The following is a 21,142-nucleotide window of genomic DNA, read 5'->3' on the forward strand; positions in this document are numbered from 1 at the left end:
ATTTCTTTGAATTAATCAGAAGTAGGGAACATTGGAATTTGAATAATCGCGAGCCTACTGTATATAGAACGTGGCACTCCGAGCGATGGATAACTATGACATATGGGTGCGTCTACAGCAACCAGGCAAATGTTTAGAAAGCGGTCCGAGAGCACTACTATCGGTGGAGAGGTTTCCCTCAAGCCAATTTGGACTTTCGTTGTGATAGATGTTCTCCTGAATTTTATAAAACACCGTAGGTAAATTTAGGGGCAAAACACCAAGAGAGATTTTTGAGACTTCCAATATCAAGGTGCAGGGTGACAAGCATGTCGGTGTGCCCTCACTGCACCTTTCTCATAAGGAATTTGAATTTATTGTGTGGGCATTTTGAGAAGATGGTACTACCCACGTAGCACGAGAACGTCCTGAGAACATTCCGGGAATGTTCAAGAGAATATAGACAACATTCTTGGAATGTTGGAAATTCATGTAAGAACATGTTATCAACGTTGTCAGAATGTGGCGCAGGCACTTATCGCTACATTCGGGGAATGTTTTCAAAGGGATATTCTTAAAACGTTCTGAGAACGACATAGAACATTACCAGGATATTCAACCAACATTCAAATATCCTAACAAGGTTCTAAGAACATTTTCAGAACATCCAAAGAACTTCTGCAACTTTCATGAAATGTTGCAAATTTATGCAGGGACATCCTTTCAATCTCCCCGGAACGTGCGTGGGTACAACCCTACATTCAGGGAGCATTTTCTGAGGTTTATGTACAAATATTTTACAATTACGGTTTGATTTGGAAACAGCACTAATCAGCCGCACTACATATATGGATGATGGTAAAGCTGCTCACGGGGCGATGGATATTTTTTAATCAAAGATATTTTTAGAGAGCGGAGGCACAAGATTACCGCTTTCCCAGCTCACCAGCACGAGCATGTACTAACGACAGTTTACTCCTACCCATCACTTGTCAACTTCTTTCATTCAGAATGTTCTGCGTAGATGACCGATTACTCACTCCGAGCTTAGAACAGATTCACATGGCATCCCACACTCAACTGCAGGATATACCCTTTTCAAAGTTTTCTACCCCACATGCGAAAAATCGGGTCTATTCAAAACTGCACCTCTACATACACAGCGAGTGCCAAGTTTATTATGAAGTTTTGAAAACCATTGTTTTTCTCCTACACCTTATATTACATTCCTCGGTAGATTCATATAAGATAAAACTGATCCCTTATGCTAAGTTTTCAGAAACTCCACTTAATTTGCATATTTTTGGCACAAAGTGGCATATAGTGGATGGTGTTTAGAACCACAGGTTGCGTGAGAGCTCCGTAAAGTTGGCTTCACCTGCGAAAATTTTAGGAATGTTCGCAAGTGAACGTCCAAAGAATGTTCCGCATATAAATATTCGAAGGTGAATGTTCTGAGAACATTAGGCATACGAATGTTCGCCAACAAACGTTCCTAGAATGTTGAGCAGCTTACCTTGTGGTGAATGTTCGCATACGAACGTTCCTAGAACGTCCTAAATAATGTTTTAACGTTCCTTTAACATTCAGAACACAAAGGGAATGTTTGCACAACATTGGGTGCTACGTGGGTACTATCGGGTAGGTGGGAAATGCAAGCCGCAAAGCACGTGGAGGCCCAGTGGCGTAGCCAGGAGTTATTTTCAGAAGGAGGTTGAGTTTTCCATGACCAGTAGTCGATGTCCTGTAAAATTCATGGGTACGGGCACGGCCGTCCCCAAGCCCCTCGGCGATAGTCGTTCAATATTTGTCTTCCTTTACTAACCAAAAATAAATAATAAAGTGATGATTTCGGGGGGCTTTGACCCCCCAAACCACCCCCCTCTGCCTACGCCACTGTGGAGGCCCCTAGGCAGCGATGAAGCTGCACCGTTTCACCAGTTCCAAGGGGCCTCCAGGCAGCAAAGTCTGGGCAAGTTAGTCCACAAGTTAAAAAATATAAAAGCACCAAAAACAACAAGGACCCTGACGAAGTAAGAAAACACGTGCAGCCCAGCATGTATCGAAGGCCACGTGCACTGCCGTTTTCGTATCATTCATACCCGACAGCGCATATGTTTGGCAACCGTGTTTTTACATTTGAAACATGTGGTGCATGTGTATGAAAACACAACAAAGGTTACATTCCCAAACAATCCGTCAACTGTTTTTCCACCGAGTAAGGCTTCAAACTATGATGGCTTCTTGTCTTCGTGGCTCTGTAAGTGCCGAAGGAGCCGCGTCTTATGGAAGTACTTGCGACCACACCGTTCGCACGCAAATGTCTCCGTCACATGAGTCGCATGGGACCGCTCGTGAACTGCGAAACTGGTCCAGTCGGAAAACGTGAGCCCGCACTTCCCGCACGTGTAAACCATTCCCGCGCGGTGGAACCGCAAGTGTGCATCCAAGTTCTGCCTCGCGGTGAACGCTGCCTCGCAGTGCTGGCACTTGTACGGCTTCGCGACGGCGTGGCACCGCTGGTGAACCCGGAGGCTGAGCAGGTCGCCGAAGACGCTTGGACAGTCCAGGCACGGGAACGGCCTGTCCTTTGAGTGCGTTCGCCCATGCCTCACCAACTGGGGCTTGCTCGAGAAGGTCTCGCAGCAGAGCCGGCACTCATAACGTTTCTTGTCCTTGTGAATGCTGACGTGATTTGCCCAGAGGTCTTGCGTGGGGAAGAGTTCCAGGCAGAACCTGCACTCGTAGGACTTCTCAGAGTCATGTTTCTGCATGTGTGCCGCAAACGACGCCTTGGATCTGAAGACCCTCGTGCATGGGTTGCATTTGAATGACGTGGCGGATTTCGAAGTTTCAGCGGGGCCCGCTTGGCTTTCGGGCAGTTTGTCCGACAGTTCAACGCTTTCCGTCGTTTTTCGAAGCGTGGGGTTGATCTCGAGGGCATTGGAGAATTCGATTTCGTGGTTCTCTCGGGTCTGGGGCAGTGGAGCCGCCGTAATTTGCAATTGTTTCTCTGCGGCTGGAGAAAAAGAAACACGGAGGATCACTTTGTAGTCATCCTACCTTCATCGTTCTTGTCAACAAAGTTTTAGATGATTCCAATAAAAAACAAAATAAATAGACTAAAAGGTCACATAGGGCTATGTTGACAATCGCTGTCAATTTAGTGTGCATAAGGCAGCATATATTAAGTCCCTGCAAAGCAGGCCACTTCCAAGGTTACCGTCCAAAATGGACAGTAACTTTAGAAGTGGCCTGGTTTTCACGGGCAAAAGATGTGCTGCCGCCACACTTATGCATACTGGATTGACAGCGATTCGATAACATCACATTCAGGACAAAAAGATTACTCTATCTCTACCGACTGAAAACAATGATGAATGACCTAGGCGCAAGCTCCTTGCCTTAGAGTGCATCTCGCCTTTATGAATGCCTGTGCAGCAGGAGCACCTATGAAAGCTACGTGCTCGTGCACAGATGTGCACTTGAGTGTGATCGATTGCACTGCGACCGTTTGAGACCACTTATGAGAGATCACGCTGGCACGCTGACACCATCTTTGAAGTGGCCTTGGAACTGCATTTCACTATTGCAAAGGTTTTGCGGTATTTGCGCGATCAAGTGTACATACTGTTTACGAAAGATGGTCGTTTGTAACATTGCCAAAAGTTTTTTGAGCCAACGGTGAAAAAAATGCTGCATTAAAAAAAGAGGGAGTATATGGAAATGTAGTGTTCCACGGCCGTCTGACAGATGGCGCTAGAGTGTTCTCTTGTCGTAAGAGGTCCCAAAAGGTTCTAAAAAAAGAAGCTGAAGCACTTCAAAAAAAAATATCTGTTAGCAGCGGACTTCTATAGCCTTTTGTATTTTGTTGCGAACAATACATGCAGTGATTGCCGCAGGGCGCATGCGACGAGCCTTTCTGCCGCCTGTTACCTGTCCAAAGCGTCGTGACGTCATTGTCAACATCTCCGTGTCAGCTTAGTGGGGAGCAAGGGCCATCTGACCCCGCTGATAAATTCACTTTTGCTAGTTTTTCTTTCTGCTCTTGCATTCTTCTGCACTCGGTGCACCGCCACAGGCAGGGCTACACCGAAATTTTAATTGACGATTACGACGCTCCTACCAGTAATTAAAAAGAAAGAGAACTGAAAGTGTAACATTTTTAAGGTGCCTACATTACACCTCTCAGTTTCTTTTCAAATTCAAGGACTACTACAGCGTTCCTTTAAAGGAAATATGGAAAGAAAACCTTTTTTTTCTGCTAAACAGCCTGGATGAAAAAAGAATGTCATTAAATAAATTCATGATAAAAAAAAATATTTAGCGGCGTGAAACGAATTTACGGCGTGAAACGAATTTGTTTTTGGTGCCTGCAGGATCCCGTGGAAAAGTGTCAACTAGCAGTCACGTGGCTGGCCACTATAATCACATGGTGCTTGCACTTTTTCGGGAGCTTCCAGTGCTTCGTTGAGCAGTGGTGTCGTTCCAGGGGAACCGACATGTTAGAAACTAAAACATGCGACACCGCGCCCCTTTGAACAGAAAATGGTGAAGCCCTTGTTTGTTATCAAACGAGTCAAAATGAAAGTGACGACTTCATTATACTTGTTGTTGCTCAAACATCAAAGTACAGTAAAACTTCGTTATAACAAAGTTGAAGGAGCGGTCGTAATTATTTCGTTATAACCATTAGTTTGTTATAGCCAATGTCCATTTCTTCCCACTATTAGCAAGCAAGGGGAATTATGGTTGCTTTGTTATATCCATTAGTTTGTTATATCCCGTTTTGTTATAACGAGGTTTTACTGTAGTTTGTTAAAAAAAGAAGTGCAGCAAAAATACAAAGATTAATAAGTAACTTTTAGGGCCCATAGGAAGCTCACAAAAGAGCGCAAGCACCACGTGACTATAGTGGCCAGTCATGCAACTGCTAGTCGCCACTTTTCTGTGAGATCCCACGAGTGCCAAAAACAAATTTGTTTCGCGCCATAAATATAGCTCTACAAAAACTTTCTATTGTTGTAAATTAATTTTATGACATCCTTTTTCCATCCAGTCTGTTTATATATAAAAAAAAAAGTTTTCCTTTGCATATGTTTTCCAAGGCACTCGGTCGCAAGTTGCTGCAAGCCTGTAAACCAGCCTTCAGCCGTTGCTGTAGTCCGAGACGGAGTGTAGCAGTGCCTACCCTGCTGTCCTCCCGCCTCTGTGAGCGAGGCCAGACCGTCATTCCCAAGCCGTTCTTCCATGGGGCCAGATGCTGACATCGATCCACGATCGGGCCAACACCTCAAACGAATCGGCCACCTGAAGTCAAATAACAAAACGCAACACATCAGCACATCCTCTACTACAGTGTGGATCTCTGTCGACCTACAGGGGGTTCGCGAAACATCAATGGATGAGAATCACTGCTCTAGTAGAAAAACGCGTGCCTCTGAAGAATACAAAGGGGGTCACCGCTCCCTTCCAAACGATGTACAGTGTGTCCTCCAAAAAAGATTAGCATTCTTTTTAGCCGCAAAAATGTACTACTTTATATGCATCGCCGAACGCTGATGTTCGCCCAAATGTAGAGGTTCGAACCAGATGCCAAAGTTTCAGAGCAAGCTCTTATCTCATTCACAAGTTATAAACGATTTCCTCAAATATTTTTAACGAAAATGGTGGCGGACAGCCAGAGACACATGGGGCCGAATGGGGCAAACTACCGGGAATGGGCTCCATCTTCCCTTAGAAAGTTTCAGAAAATCTTTTTTTGAATAAGATAGAGGTTAGTTCTGAAACTTTGGCACTGGGTCCAGACCGCTAGCATTACATTTGGGCAAAGACAGAGCATTCGGTGATTCATAGTTTAGTTTTGACGCGAAAAAGATGCTGTAAATCTTTTACGAAGGTTCACCTTATAATACTTCTTAGAATGTTCCGACACATGCGATAGCACGTTTAACCCCCTTGGAACAGCTGAGATATGATGTACTAGAGACGTTAGGATACTGGGCGGTGGTGGCAGTAATATTTTACAGTACTGCTCTTTCCCAAGTCTCCCAGAGGATGGGTAAACAGAATTGACCTTCTTCAAAAGAGCGTCCTTTGTTGCGAGCTACGGAAAGGCTGAGCAATGAACTGAAAACCACAAAGATATTAATTTCATTACATTGTCATATTATGCGGTTTTAAGCTTGCGTGTTCTGCAGTGCCAGTTGTTACATCATTGTGCAATGGTTCATATTTTCTAATAATTAGCATGTGTGACCTTCGAAAGGAGTAACTGATTTATTAGACGAGGGCCGAAAAGAAAGGAAAATGAGTGACCAATAGATTGAAAGTAGAGAAAAGAGGCAAAGGTAAAACCCTTAGGTGAATATGTATATATTTATTATTTATTTTGCCTGCTGACTGTTGTAAAGGGTCCGATGGCTACATCGGAGGACTGTCTTCTTTTGCCGCAGTGTCTCAGACAAGCGTAAAAAATTCCTGCTTTTTCCTAGGCACAAAAAAGTAAACGAAAAAAGAAAAAAAAAAACAAAAACACCTATGGTTGATGCAGGAACTTGTAGATGGCAGAATCTAAAGCAAAAAAGTGAAAGCTTCTTTGCTAGTGCATTCCGCCCGCAGATTTGGAGCACACCTTTTGGGGTGAGCATCTTTCGTTGGCAGATCCGGCTCAAGTTGGTCATCTCCCGTTCGCAGGTTTGTGGCAGTTCCCGACCTGTGGAGCGCTTCTAACCCCGCCTAAGTTGCACCATTGAATTTGGAGGGAGCGCGGCAGACGTCGACAGAAGCGCGCTACTTCAGTTCCTTTCACTCGGCGGTGCGCATGAGCGTTGCGGTCTCTGGACCTAGCCGGACCTTTCAAGTCTGACTTGTTTGGTAGTCCGGTGCAGTTCAGTCATGTCGGTTGTTTGCACAGGGTTGTGACGTTTTGAGTGCTCCTATCTCACAAAAAAATCGCGGGTGCAGAGGCGGGACTGGAGTGTGGCATATCATAAGCACCGATATCGATCCCGAGCTGAAGAACGAAAGAAGGAACAACAGAAAAGCTGAAGGAAGAAGCAGACGCAAGGTTAGACGTGTTCACTAATTTTGCCACAACACCACATGCCGCCGCCGTTTTCTCGTGCAATAAAGCAAGAACAAACTAGGCAACGACCATACATGTTAAGATTTGCCACCTCTTTGTGATTGCTGAATTCTTATCAACAATCTGGGCTCCACCAAAGGCGATCGCTGCGCGAGGCCAACCGCTCAGACGCGGTCGCAAGCCTCTGCCTCTCCATTTCTTTGCGACGTGAATTCTGTGGATGCGCGCGACCCGTGTCGTGTGTTGCTTCTGCAGCTAGACAGCGACGGTAGTGATGGGTCATCGGAGAACTCAATTGCCTTGAAAGGTTGAAGCGCGGGCAAGATCGAGCGGCGGCCATTTTGAATGACAGATCGTTTCGGCTGGTCACTCCAAAAATGTGAGTCCATCTACTGCTTGTCACTAGACAATATACCAAATGCACAGCGCCATCCAGTGGGGCGTGATGAGCATGTTTCGCCTCACCAGTTGGCTTCAGCACTGGCAAAGACCAGGGTGCAAAAGCGTAGTTGTGAAGAATCCTTCGCTCGCCCAAGCACTTGCGCAGTGCTCGCCCAAACACCTGTGCAGAGAAAGCACATTTTAAAAGTGGGTATGTGTGCTTGTGCCTTGGCCGGCACTCAAAGCCAAATGTCGAGCTGAAGCGCACGTCCGCCAGGTTGGTTGCGGAAGAAAACAGCGACTGGCGGGGCGATGAGCAAATACATGCGCAAGAAGAGCATAAAATAATACTAGCCCTTAGCTCGCAGGTATGGGCGAGGATCTATGACGGTGCGCAGTAGGCCTCAATTGTTACCGACAATGCTACGAAATCGACAAACAGCGGAGGAATTGCGATGTAACAAAGTTGGCAGAGCACAGACTGTTGACAGACTATTTGGAGCACATCCCATGAAGTGGATTTTTGCCTCCCGCAAATTTTCGATACTGCTTCGGATCTACCAGTGGAATTCACCACGAGATGAACACCCAAAACGAGGTTCAGCAGATCCAACTGTGTGTGTGGTACCAGAGCCGTATATGTAGAGAGTTTGGTCAATGGGAGGCGCGGGCAGAGTCAGGGCGTGCGGCAGAGTCGGAAAGAGGGCTTGGCATGCTCTCCTGACCAACCAAAAGCCAAAAAGAATCCCCTAGCGGTGGTAGCGGCAAACAGTTCTGATCAAAAGTCTATGTTCGTATATGATTTTAATAAGCGCGTAAGAGTGAAGTGTAGTAACTCTTTGTGGCTGAAAATAGGATGCACGTGTTGTTTTGATCATGATCATGCAGAAAGATGTAAGAAACGAATGCGCCGCGCAACTCTGTTTTGCGCGGACAGAGTGTGACCGTTCGGACGGCAGATTCCCAGCCCTGGGCGCTTGGCATGCGGATCATGTCGATCGTCCCGCTGATCGCACTCTTCCACCATCATTTTGGATTACCGTGATTGAAACATCACGTGTACCATATTTTCAGCCATTGAGAGTTACTCCAATGCAGTTATCAGGTTTGTTTCTCGCGACCACCGCCAGGGTATTATTTCCGGCTTCTGGTTGGTCACATTCAAACTTCTGAAGACGCCCTGGAACACGCCCAGCCCGCTTTCAGCCAATGGTGCCTCCTCATTTGTCTCCTATACTTCCCAACGAATGGCCAAACTCTCTACATTTACGGCTCTGTGTGGTACCACCCGTGACTAGCAGCATGAACTGGATAATTTTTACCGTTTTCCTCCCTGTGCATTGATAGAAAAGCAGATTATTTTTAGGCTTAAGTTGTTTTCCTGAAACCCACAATTACGAAATTGGAGTAGGATAAATGTGCCTCCAAGACACCTCTGTGGTAAATTTTGATGCACTGCTTCTTAATTTATATATAGATTTTTTTTTTTTTTTTTTTTTATGGCTGAATAGCGCTCAAAAACACCCTGCACGTCTGAAATAAATATTATGGTTATTATTATCATTACATGGGCAAGGAGGAGGAAGAGCAGCTCGGCTCCCCATGGGAGCAAAAATGAATAGAACCTTTCAGCATCTTTATTCAGTCCTACAGCAGTGCAAGTGCAGAGTTCCCCTAAAGATAACCCAAGCTGCCTCACTCTAGCTTTATTTTGTATACATTGTACGCTTCCTTTTTTCTTGCAGTCTGCATAAAATTTGGCGTACGCATCTAATAAATGTGGCTAGAATATATTTTTAGTATCAATTTCTTAATTTCACTGTTCACATATCATGCGCAAATCAACATTCACAGGGCCTTAGAAGAGGCGCCGTGGAAGGAGCGAAGACGAATGTTGCTCGTGGGAACAATATTCGTCCATCAAGAACAAACCAGCGGATCTGTTAACAGTGCATTCGAACTTACGAGGTCACCAGCTTTCAGAGAATTCGGGTGGGGGGGATTCCGCGGCTTCCGCGCACCGCCGCCATCGCTGAGAACGTTGTGGATTGGATTGATATCTGACATGCATCCTTCAAAACGTAACCAAAACTAACCAGAACTAGTCGACCAGACACATCAAAGGACAAATATTGTTCTTCTTATTTTAAAAACATGTTATTATTGTATAATAATACATCTTATAAAATATTGTTTTAGTTTATATTTGAAAAGCCTGAAGTTGAAGTGACTGAAACCGCTGAAACGGCTGAAGAGCCAACCCATCCGGTCAGCAACCTTCACCAGCGTCCAATATGGCGCCAACTTAAATTTTTGTCCGTCTTCGCGTTTCGGGTCATAGAATTTTCCAAACTCAGCAGCGCGCCTTGTCTTCTCCTTAATAATATGTTTTTATGTGTACTGAGGTAATGACGGAACGCAATACCTGCACGATAACCGCTTCTTATCTTTGATTGATCGCAGAGCCGACGTCGGAAAACAACGGAAAGACCGCAGTTATCGTCATCCGTGCGTGAAAAATCGATACAGTTCGATGTAGGTGGCGGGGTCAGTGGCGCTTTGCGGGGCCGATGTCGCGCTTGGTCAGTGCACGTGCTGCATCGAAATGTGGCCTTGGCCGCCTTGGATCACGATCGACGGGAAACGTACTACCGGTACTACAACTAGGACGGACCAGCCCCGGCGAACGCTGCTCTGCGGTGATGTTTGCTAGTGGCTACTCGTTGGTTTTCCGCGAGTTTACCAACAGTATTTGTCGCGTTTCGTGACTAAACTTCACGAAGGCACCCCTTTAGTCGTGACTACGTGTGAACCTCTTGAAGGGCAGGTCGTGACTATAGTGGCCTCGAAGTTGGAAGTCGTAACTACTTGTGAACTTCACAACGGAGAGAAAGTCATTACTATATGCAAGCTTCACGTAGGGGAAGTCGGGACTGCTTGTGAACTTCGTAACTGAGAGGAAGTCGGCACTACGTGTGATTGTCACAAAGAGTACTTGTGTTGTGGCTTTCAACCTCGCGAAGAACAACGCATGTCTGTTCGGCAATTTCATGAAAAGGGAGTCGTGTGTACTGGTGAACTTCACGAAGAGTAAGCCATGACAGATTGACCGTTTCCACTCAAAGACATGTAACTACAACTAGACTAGCTACATTTTGTTTTCCCCTTGAGTGTTTACATTTACACTGCAGGGGACATGGATTGGGACTCGGACGATGACGTGCAGTGCTTGATAACGAAGCTGTGTGTTATTCTAGCGAGGGATGCCGATCCTGGTGGCACTAGGTTGGGGAACGTTTCAGTGAAGGAACTCCGTAAGACGGCATTCTCAATACTGCTGAAAGTGGGCGAACAGCATCAGCAAGTGTGTGGTGAGTGCTGAATGTTTCTCTGAGCGTCCACGAAAAGTCTTATTACCCGCCTTCTCAGCAAGCTATAACTTCAAAATGAGGTTTGAGGCGAAAAGAGTACAAAGATGAGTAAGCTGTGCAGATTCTCTAAATAAGAGGCTGCACAGAAGGTTGCCTCATACGAACAGGCAACGGTCAAGACACCACTTTAAGCATGCTGCACGTATATTGAGCTCACCATTCCTGAATGCTAAGCATCTTATCACGTATGTACCTGCACGAGCAACCTCCCTTCATTGGGTTTTTGAAATGGAATATCTGCCCTAGGGATAGTATCTCTGAACCACTGCAAAATTGCAGCCTGTAAGCTGCCTTCCTTGTCTAACTCGTCCTTCTAAGAAAGCTGCAAACGTGAGGTCTTAGCTCGCTATGCTTTGTTTCTTCTGAAAGCGGTAATACAATGACGACTAGCGTGACCACTTCGGAATCTACCTCAGTTATCTGATGAGAAAACTTGCCAGGGCTGTGAAGGCACACCTTTGAAGTCAAGGCCGCAGAGCCCACTGTTGGATTGTGGGGCAGGAATTGTGCAACTGAAACTCTGACACCTTAAAGGCCTGTTCACACATGCAGCGGAGCGCTACAAGCATAGCGCTTACCTCGCGTTAAGCACGTGCTTACGGGAGCGTTCATCAGCTTTGTACGGGAGCGTTCACCAGCTTTGTATCGCACCGTCAAACCTGTTGCTCTTGGCAAACGATAAGTAGCTGACGGCACGTGAGGAGCGCTACATCAGCGCTTCGCTGCATGTGAGAACCGGCCTTAAAGAGACAGGGCATTAACACTCGCCGAGGTTTCTATTTTAACTTGACCTATAAGGGTCCAACTACCGAGAACATTACTTGTGGCTGAAATTTATTTTCTTTACGCCCAAAAACAGCCAGTCGAGAATTGGCCGGTTTCAGTCGCGCTCAGTCTCGTTTCCATGGTCAAGTGGTGTTCAAACTATGTGTCAAATATATTCAAAGTCGTAGCTTAACTAAGACGCACATTCAATATTAAAAAGAGAAAACGGTATGAACCCCCCTTTTTTGTGACCTCCAAAAAGCTGCAAATACGTTGATCGAAAAAAAAAAAAGAAGAAAGAATGTTGCACAGATTACAGGTAGTGCATGTACAGTGGCCCAAGTTTTTAATGATATCACACGAGCGTCGACTGCCGGGCTGGCCAGTGCCGTGCTGGGCATGCCACGGAGGGGTGCAGTGATACGGGAGAGATTATGCGCGTGCGCACAAAGATCTTTCCGGTGCGAGCATTTTCTGCTAGGCTTTATTGTTTACCGCACACAACCCCTGCTTTTTATCTGCTGGCAAAGCTAACTGCCTAGATCTGAACAGCTCTTGCTTATCAATCGCTTTTTTTTAGGCACACAAAATAGCAAGTGGCTGCAAATTCAAACATGAAACAACACAACCAGATGGCAGAATAAAGCTATCGACATTGCGCCACTGTTTATGCCACAGAAGGCGAGTATCACACCAGCGCTCGCTTTTCAGACATTTTTCTCTACCAACAGATAAGAGAAACATGGAGAAAGAGGGGTAAGTGGGCATTGGATAAACAATTATGCCAATCAGCACCGTGCGCCCTTTTGCTATTAGTAGGGGCTGCGCGCTGTCAACGGAATGGCCTAGCAGATGACGCTCGCACCGGAAAGATCTTCGTGCGCACGCGCCTAATCTCTCCCGTATCACCACACCCTTTCGCGGCATAGCGCTGGCCGGCCCAGCAATCGACGCTCGCGTGATATTATTAAAAACTTGGGCCACTGTACACGTCATTCTCAATGTGGCAACGGAGCGACGTTGTGATGGACGTGGGGCTGCTACTTCGGAACTGTCGTTCGTGGTACCGGCCAGTCGATTTTAAAGCACAGAACATCGAGTGGAAGGGATATGAGTTTGAAACAATCGCACGACAAACGGTTCACGCAAGTTCGTTGTCGTCGTCGTCGTCTGCCTCAAAAACCAAAAAAGCGGAGGAAGAAAAAAAAAAAAAATGGCGGTGGGTGTAGCTACATGACTTCTGGCCATGAGCTTCCTTGCTCGTGTTTTGGTTTCGGTTTCGAGCAGTTGAGTTTTTTAATTTATTAAAAGATATATGTGACCGCAGAAAAGTATGACCTAATTGGATAATCTCCTGACACTACATTAAATTGCCTGACAGAAAAAAAAACAAAAAAACAAGAAAGTTTTAGGGGAGTGTCAGTGTTTCTTTAAAGATATTTACCGTAAAATACTGAGCATGCACCCATGTCACAATGAGCGCCCACCACCTACTTTTCAAACATTTCAAATTCTGTAAAACCCTTAAAGTTCATGAGCCCTTAATTTTCGTGAATTGAAAAATTTGTGAAATTTAAGGGCACACGGAAATTTCTGTCCTTAAGAGTTTCAATGCAGGCATCTGGAATTTGCGAAATTTAGTGGCTGCGATTATGTCCTCTGTGACTGATTTGCGAAAAATGGGGGCCGCGAAAATAAAAGGTTTTACAGTATAGGCAAAGGACATGCCAAGTTTGACATGGCAGGGCCGGCTTAAAGCAAGCTTGGCGAGAGTGCCGTGGTTGTTTTAAAAATAAAAGGTTTTACCAGACCCCGTTTCTATGCGATTCGTTCGGATCAAACAAGGGCCTACCCCCTTTCTACTTTTCCACTGTTGGACGTAACAAGTGCCCATCCTAATTTTTTCTCGACTATCTTTACCTTTTGTGTGTGGCGCTCGTCCAGTATTTTATGGTGGGTGGTCTAAACCGAATCTCAGTGTTCCACTGGGGCATGCCAGATGCCCTTCGGTGTTTTAGTTTGTAAACCCCCAAATTACATCTGTTGATTTCCAGGCGGAAGAGCTTGTGTAAGTACATGTGTCTTGTACTTAAAGTGCCGGAGGTTGGGAAAATACAAACGTAGCGATAAAATGCTTATGCACATTGCACAATGACCCTTCATGTTCGTTTGCAGGCGGGAAGCCATGGGACGTTCCGGTGGAGGATCGCGTCGTGGCCAAGGCCATAGAGATGCAGCTCAAGTCAAGGCACCAGGATGCACTCCGACTCAGGGCGTGCCTGTCCAAGCTCAGGGGCACCAGCGGACGCTGCTCCGGTATGCAATTCCCGCCTTCCCTTCTTTCATTAGACATCCATGTTGTTTTGTGGACTGCAACATTAGTTTTCTGCTTAGCTCGCTGCCACTTTCTGAGGTGGTACCCAATGGACGCTGGAACTCCTCCCGTAGGGAGTCGTGATCTTAGAAGCTAAAGTGAGAGTGCAGGTAAGCTGGATTAAAACTGACAGTAACCCTGGAGCAAGGTGAAGAAGGTATGAACAAACACCAAACTCCAAACTTAGCTCAAATTTGATTGCACCAAGACATCCTTAAATGGGCCCACAGCCATCCAAGGCACATACCTAAAGCTAACACAACAAAAGAATCTGAGGGACTAGGAACTACAGTCTAAGCTCATTACAACATACCTGGTTACAACAGACATTTGGATATAACATACCGATTTGCGAAGTTCGGTTGGTTTTCCTCTACATACCACTGACTCAACTTCATATCTGCATACAACATATATACTCCTTTCACAACAAACCGAAATGTTGGTCAAAATCAAGGTCTGTTAAAATGAGCTTAGATTGTACCAATAGAAAAACAGTGACAACCAGGAGCATTAACACAAAGACACAACCACATAAACAGAAACCAACTAGGCTGCCATGGTTACCAGGCACAAAGGGAAAGGAAAAAACAACAACATACTTCAGGAGGACCCTATTCAACATACATTTATAGTAGCAGTCATTTTCCTGATCAAGGCCTTTAGTTTCATTCTTAGCAATACCAGAGTCAACACAAAGAGAAACATGTTAAGCTAATTATGAAAATTTATTGTCATTCTTAGCCACAGAATCTGTCGTTAATACACCTAGCAGTTTAATTCACCTGGCACCTGTTTGTCTTTTGTGACAGTATTTGCCTTAACATGTCGTAAGCCCCTCTTGATGTCTTGTCAGACGGCGTCCAAGCCTGCCTGGAGTTTTTGCTCTGCCTGTCCGAGACCAGACCTGCGAAGCCAAGCAAGGGGAGACGTCTCTTCGAGCTTCCCTCGATCATGGAACCAAGCTATCAGGTGAAGGATCCGAGTTGATCCTGAGGGGATCAGAATAGTCCAGTTTTAGAGCGATTTAACATTGATCAATCAATCAATAATTTTATTTGCACCTATACAAGATACTATTACAAACATCACATACTAAACTTTTCCAGACATCACCTTTACAGTTGGCAATTTCCGACTGGAACAAACTTCCAGCCAACATTGTGTCTTTAGTAAATGTCGACGAATTTAAAAGTGTGTGTTCTCAATACTGCGTAAATTGAAATGTATGTTTTCCACGTGCTTTCATTATATTGTTATTTTTGCATGACATGTGTTCATATTTTCGCTGTTCTGTTTTCCTTGTATACTGTTGAATTTCCCCCCTCATGTATGCCCCCTTGGGGTGCTTGTGAGCTACAAATAAATGAAATGAAATGAAAAGATGCCGGGAGGCAGACAAAATGCCAACAGTTGTCTGCTTGATAAGGTCTCCTGTCTTCTCGGCAAAACGAGCTGCAACAACAACAAAACAATAGCGCAAAGATAACTAACATCTTTTGACTGGTTTAAAAATAGAAATTAAACAGACAGTTATAGTTCTTACTACAGTGTTGTGAAAGCATTTCTTATTAATTTGGGGAGCTATATGTTCTATGTGGATATCATTTCGTATGACTTTGCCTTTCTTCCGCAGGCACGACACTCCGTGTGTTTGGTTCCAGGAGTTCCTGCATTCAAAGACTACTCGAGGTAGGGCCGCTTTCTTGGTTTGTCAGTTTTGTTGCCCTGTCATGCTCGTTTACTGCACTTTCCAAGACTGGCTTGCAGTTGATTGCAAAATTGTTGGAGATTAAATCACTCCCCACGAGCTATGACCTCGAAGGGGTTCCTACACGAGGCGCGCGTGATTGAAGGTCAGGGTCGGTTCTTATGACCTTTGGTCAGCCAAAGGCCTCGACTGATGTCAGTTTGTTTTTGCAGAACGAGTTTATTCAGATTGTGAAAAAGAGTATAATCCTCTCGGACATTCCGCAGCATTTTTCTCAACCCAAGCTTTTTTACGGCTGTAGCTGTTAGTATCCCTTCTCGACAAAAAATGCTCGTGCGCAAACGCAGAACTCCACTCGACAGCAGAGGCACCGCTCTCCCTCTCCCCGTCGCTCCTCGCACAAGGCAAGGCTCCTTCTCGCTCCCTTTCTCCCCTGTAGGCCACTGCTGTTCCGGAAAACCCGCATGATCACGGGGAGGGCACTCTTAACTTCCCCATTGTTCCTGCCACATCTGAGTGTTCTCGGACGACAATCTCCCTCCCCTCAACCTCTGGCAGCCGCCGTCGCGAAATACCAACGCGCTTGCTTTGTGCGGACGCACTCCCTCGCCTCCCCACTGTCGCCGCCCAGGTTCCATTCACGTGTGCTCTCCACGGCTCTACCGAACAGCTCGCGTACATACCTTCGCCTCTTCCACTGCAGGCACAGTCACGGGCGCCCGCGTTCTAAAAAAGCGTTTCAGGCAACAAAAAAGAAATGCATCTCTGTGTCCTTTTTTAACGCATGCAGCATCTTGCACGATCGCTCCACCAAAGCACGCATCTCCTCACACGTGTCTCCTGCATCCATCCCACTGAAAGCGAAGAATCCACTCCAAATGTTGTACAGCACACTGTCCGAAGGCAAATCTTCAACATGCGTTTTCTCAATGCAGCAGCTACTGCCGTCAATTGCAGCACACTTTTTGTGGTAGTTTCTTTTCTTTTTTGTTAATTAATGAACATATGCATTAGACATTACAAAATAGAGTGTGTACCATTTTGTTTGTTTTGCAGCTTCCCTTTATGTTTTGCTTGTGGAAGTGCTGGCTGCCTGGCTCTTCCATTTGCTTACATTCTCTTTTTGGTGTGCAGCGAGCTTTTCGAGCGCATTGACGACCTGAGCAACGCTACGTCTAAGGCATCGTTTTTTCCTGCAGTGAGTATATCTTTTTATTTTTAGAGCGCAGCTCTTAGGTGCCTGTTTCCGGCATGAGCGGCGTCGCCGTCGGCGTAACCAAGGTCAACCCAAGGTCATGTGACCCACAAGGTCACCCCAAGGTCACGTGACCCCCAGGTCAGGTGACCCCCCCCCCCCCCCCCCCCCAGGGTCACGTGACCCTCCCAAGGCCACCCCAAGACGTGACCCCTCCGAGGTCACGTGACAGGTCATGTGACCCCCGAGGTCACGTGACCCCTTCGCCGAGGTCACGTCACCCCCCCCCCCCCCCCCGATGACGTCATCGTCACTGATAACGTCACCGGCATCCGCATCGTCATCATCACCGATGACGTCACCGGCATCCGCATCGTCATCGTCATCATCACTGATGACGTCATCAGTGACGTCACTGATGACGTCACCGGCATCCGCATCGTCATTGTCATCATCACTGATGTCGTCACCGGCATCCGCATCGTCATCGTCATCATCACAGATGACGTCACCGACATCCGCATCGTCATCGTCACTGATGACATCATCGGCATTGTCATCGTCACGTGACCCCCCAAGGTCACGTGAGCCTCCCCTCCGGTCAGTTGACCCCCCCCCCTCCCCAGTACCCTTCCCTCCTCCTCCTCAAGAGCTGCGCTCTAATTCGGTGTTACAGGGAGTTGTAAACGGCTTTCACTTTTTTTAACGTTAATTACATTTTTTCACATGCCCGTTGGTTGTTGCTAGTACCGCACAATCGAATTTCATTGCTGACTAGTATCGACATCTAGTCAGAAGAGAGGTTTTCAGTTCAGTTCAACTAACTGTTATCAAGGAACAGAGAATCTCTACTTAAGCGATAGCACCCTCGGTTCAGTGACATAGATAGAGGATGCTAGCTTGTAACACTTTTGTGTTTACGGTTGACATGCTCCGCTTTGGCGTAACAAAGTGTCAATACTTTGAAACGTAGCTTGGTCGGCGGCTGTAAAGGTAACGACCCTCGCTCAAAATCATTGTAGCTGGTTATCCGAAGCTTCATCTCAAGTTGCAGGAAGCGTTTTTTCATCTTCCAGAAATCTTAAAACTATCCACGACAAAGAAAGATGATGTCGCCCGAGCTTTCTTTACCATATCTAAAGAAGTAGCACTTTCAAGCCGTTACCACCGCCAAGTGCATCTGCTTTGCACAACAAAATGGCGGCACCCACGAAACAACCAGGGAACAGAGCGCCGACGCTAGTTAAGCATAGCTCGTCTAGTGTCTCTAGCGGCACCGATCGTCGTTTTCAACACTCTTCTCGATCTCCTCTGGCTCCAGCTTTGTGCAGCACAGCCGGGCTTTGACCTGAATGGCAACCCCCTCTTCGGATCGTTTGGACGGCGGAGGGCAGTCGGCGGGACGTCGGAAAACGGGAGGAGCTTTGCTGGCTCGCTTCCGAGGATTGCGCCCCTCAACGCGCTCACGCGGAACACGTAAGCATTTAATTGACTGTTGGCCGATTTGAGGTCAGCGACCTGAGCCGTTTCGTCTGGCGTCCCGTTACAGGGTCGTCAGCAGACGTTTCAACGAAGCGAGGTCGACGAAGGTAAGGAGCCTGATCAGGGGCATGTGAATAAGACATTGTTGAAGTCTTCTGTTTATTGCAATGGAAATGAGCAGCACAGAGGTGATGCCAACGAGACAATACAAACAAAAAAACGTGGCACCATCGTGATGAACTTGTCTTTTTCTCGTGGCTATTTGTCTGTTTTGTTTGTCATTTCTACTGCATCCTGTCAACTATAACTGAAGTTTCTACTTAGTTTGTTTTTACAGCATATGTTCCAGGCCTAATGACATATACTGCTCTAACTTCTCAAAGCATCCTAGATGACTTCTACCGCCTGTTGCATCTCATTTGAGGCTTCAGTTACACTGCATTCTTCAGCGCTTCATGTGAAGCAGGTACTAAGGATGGTGTTTCATTCTGTGCGCCATCATTAACTGAGAATGAAATGGAAAATGGAACTAAATAATCTATGCATTGGCTCAGCTATTCCCAACATGCATATCCGTTACTTCAGTCTGCATTGGGACCTCGCGGAACTGTTTGCTCCAAATGTAGTTACTAATGAGATCGGAATTATCTTTCTCTTATAAGGCTACAGATCTGGCAAGTTTGTTAAGGCAATTGAATTGCATGAACAAGTGGAAAAGACCGATGAGCTCGGACTCTTTTTTTTGTTCCACTTTTCTTTTTTCTGCCTCGCACGTGCTTGCATGTGTACATATGTATGCGTGTGTGCAAGATAAGATTCATACAGTCGGAGTCACATTCAACTGGGGCACGAGAGGGAATTTTAATGCAGACAAACTAAAGCATAGCAGTGCTCAAAGCATTTGTATGCAATCTAAAGATGTAGCGTTGATTGAATGGAATAAAAGAAGACGAATAAAATGAATGAAAGCCGTTTACAACTTCCTGTTCGCCGAATTAGAGTGCAGCTCTTGAGGAGGAGGAGGGAGGGGGTACTGAGGGGAGGGTATACCCCTCCTCCCTCCTCCTCACCTCCTCATCCTGCCTGCTATTCCTCCCGCAGCGCGTAAAAACGTTGTACACGTCATCGGGATATCAAACGATATCACGATGACGTCATCGTCGTCGTCGTTGTCACTGATGACATCACAGTGACATTACTGTGACATCATTAGTGACGACAATGATGTCATCACTGATGTCACTGATGACGTCACCAGTGACATCCAGAGGGTCAACATTGTCATCATCACTGATGACGTCATCAGTGACGTCACGCGTCCCATAATGCATCGCACAATTACGCCAACGGCGACGCCGCTCAAGCCGGAAGCGGGCACCTAAGAGCTGCGCTCTAATAACTGGACAGTAGAACAAAACCACGCATGAGCACAGAGAGACAGACCAACGTATGTCAGGAGTAGGCTTAGCGTCTGCTTCATTTATACATATGTTTGCGACTGTACAGGTTGATTTAGGTGAATTCTTGATAATTCAGGGAAAAGTCTGTGGCTTCATGGAGCTTAAATTAATGACAGTCTACTGCATGTTGTTCATGACCGCAGTGCCTTCTGGAAAACGTTAGGAAGCGGGTAACAACATTCGTGTTCTTTGGTTCAGCCCGACGTCTTTAGCGGGGCACGTCTCAGGGAAGAGGAGGTTCACGTCGGACAGAAAACTGTTCAGCAATCATCTAAGACGGATGAAGACATCTGGGAATCCGTTCTTCGATCGAAAAGCAGACAGCACTTCACCTGGGAGACCCTGGGATGGTGAGTGACAGGCAGCATTTTCTGCTTCTCAGTCTTTTGTGACGTGACTTTCCTGCGTGACACTAACCATTTTGCGACGTTTTCACTACACAGTGTTAAGCGAAGGTGATAGTCGACGGTGATTTTAATTGTATTTTAAATGCAAAAGGTTGCTCACACGACCTGAGGAAAAACGACACTGCAATGGGCCTTTCTCGAGTAACGAGCGTTGTCTGCAAACTACAAAGGAAGGGCAGCCCAACGTGCCTCTGCTTGTCAGAACACATTATCATTGTGTCGTTGTGTCAGTCTTCATTGAATTTTTATGGCCCATACTACCCACAGTCAAAAAACAAACAACGTCGCCGAAATCGCCGCTGTCACTACGCCGATTCTGAACGAAATGCATTGGCATTTAGCGTGGGGGTTCTGGCTCGGCAAAAGATCGAAATTCCAACCTCACAACAGTCTGCACATTGTTGTCATCGAAGAGCCAATCTTCCCTCCCGGGTGTCGACGTTTTCTCGCAAACTGCATTGTCGCTGCACCTTGATTTTACGTTGTCAATTATCGTGTTTCAGGGGTGGAACGGCTGCGCCATTTGCGCCATTTTGCGCCAGACGCATTTGTCTGCGCCATCCTGTGCCATGTTTCGGAAACTGCGCCACAGTCAATACCTCGCGCCATTATGCACCAAATTGGAAAACGTGCGCCAAAAAAATTGTATTTTGTCTTGGTTTCGGTTTCTATCGACTCGATTGGCAACAATGATCGCGTTTAGCTTGGTCGGCCTTGCAATCCTTTTTTTCTCTTTATTCTCCCTGTGTATCCCGAGTAGGAAGTGTGCGAAAAAAACTCGGGGTTCGGATTCCAAGCGCTACACCATCTGCCTCTGGATTGTTATTCTTCAACCATAAGCGGTTAAACAAGTCGGTCGAGGTAAGGTCG

The 21,142-nt window shown here is 46.2% G+C and overlaps 3 protein-coding genes and 1 non-coding gene across 4 annotated transcripts in view; 2 read left to right on the plus strand and 2 right to left on the minus strand.

The window, feature by feature from the left end:
* Positions 1-1,653: 1,653 nt before the first annotated feature.
* Positions 1,654-3,153, minus strand: LOC121832946 (oocyte zinc finger protein XlCOF15-like). The gene is made up of 2 exons (XM_042287040.1): positions 3,114-3,153; positions 1,654-2,998 (listed from the first exon to the last, which is right to left on the minus strand). The coding sequence occupies exons 1-2, from the start codon at positions 3,151-3,153 to the stop codon at positions 2,211-2,213; spliced, it is 828 nt and encodes a 275-aa protein (XP_042142974.1). The 3' UTR covers positions 1,654-2,210.
* Positions 3,154-5,170: 2,017 nt separating this feature from the next.
* Positions 5,171-9,497, minus strand: LOC8034884. Its single transcript, XR_006076718.1, has 3 exons — positions 9,413-9,497; positions 7,532-7,628; positions 5,171-5,289 (listed from the first exon to the last, which is right to left on the minus strand). It is a non-coding gene; the product is annotated as an uncharacterized LOC8034884 (transcript).
* Positions 9,498-9,725: 228 nt separating this feature from the next.
* On the plus strand, positions 9,726-16,950 carry LOC120841560. Its single transcript, XM_040501673.1, has 5 exons — positions 9,726-10,818; positions 13,819-13,959; positions 14,874-14,989; positions 15,654-15,709; positions 16,863-16,950. Exons 1-5 carry the CDS (start codon positions 10,644-10,646, stop codon positions 16,948-16,950), a joined length of 576 nt encoding a protein of 191 aa, XP_040357607.1. The 5' UTR covers positions 9,726-10,643.
* Positions 16,951-18,250: 1,300 nt separating this feature from the next.
* The window catches only part of LOC8034885 (gamma-tubulin complex component 6), a 47,446-nt gene continuing 44,554 nt past the window's right edge, over positions 18,251-21,142 (plus strand). Inside the window, exons 1-3 of the mRNA XM_040212460.3 lie at positions 18,251-18,399; positions 18,473-18,512; positions 20,064-20,215. The gene's annotated coding sequence lies outside the window, so the exon portion shown is untranslated. The remainder of the gene's footprint in view (positions 18,400-18,472; positions 18,513-20,063; positions 20,216-21,142) is intronic.

Source organism: Ixodes scapularis, unplaced genomic scaffold (genome assembly GCF_016920785.2).
Source record: "Ixodes scapularis isolate PalLabHiFi unplaced genomic scaffold, ASM1692078v2 PGA_scaffold8__174_contigs__length_109621045, whole genome shotgun sequence".
Lineage (NCBI taxonomy): Eukaryota > Metazoa > Arthropoda > Arachnida > Ixodida > Ixodidae > Ixodes > Ixodes scapularis.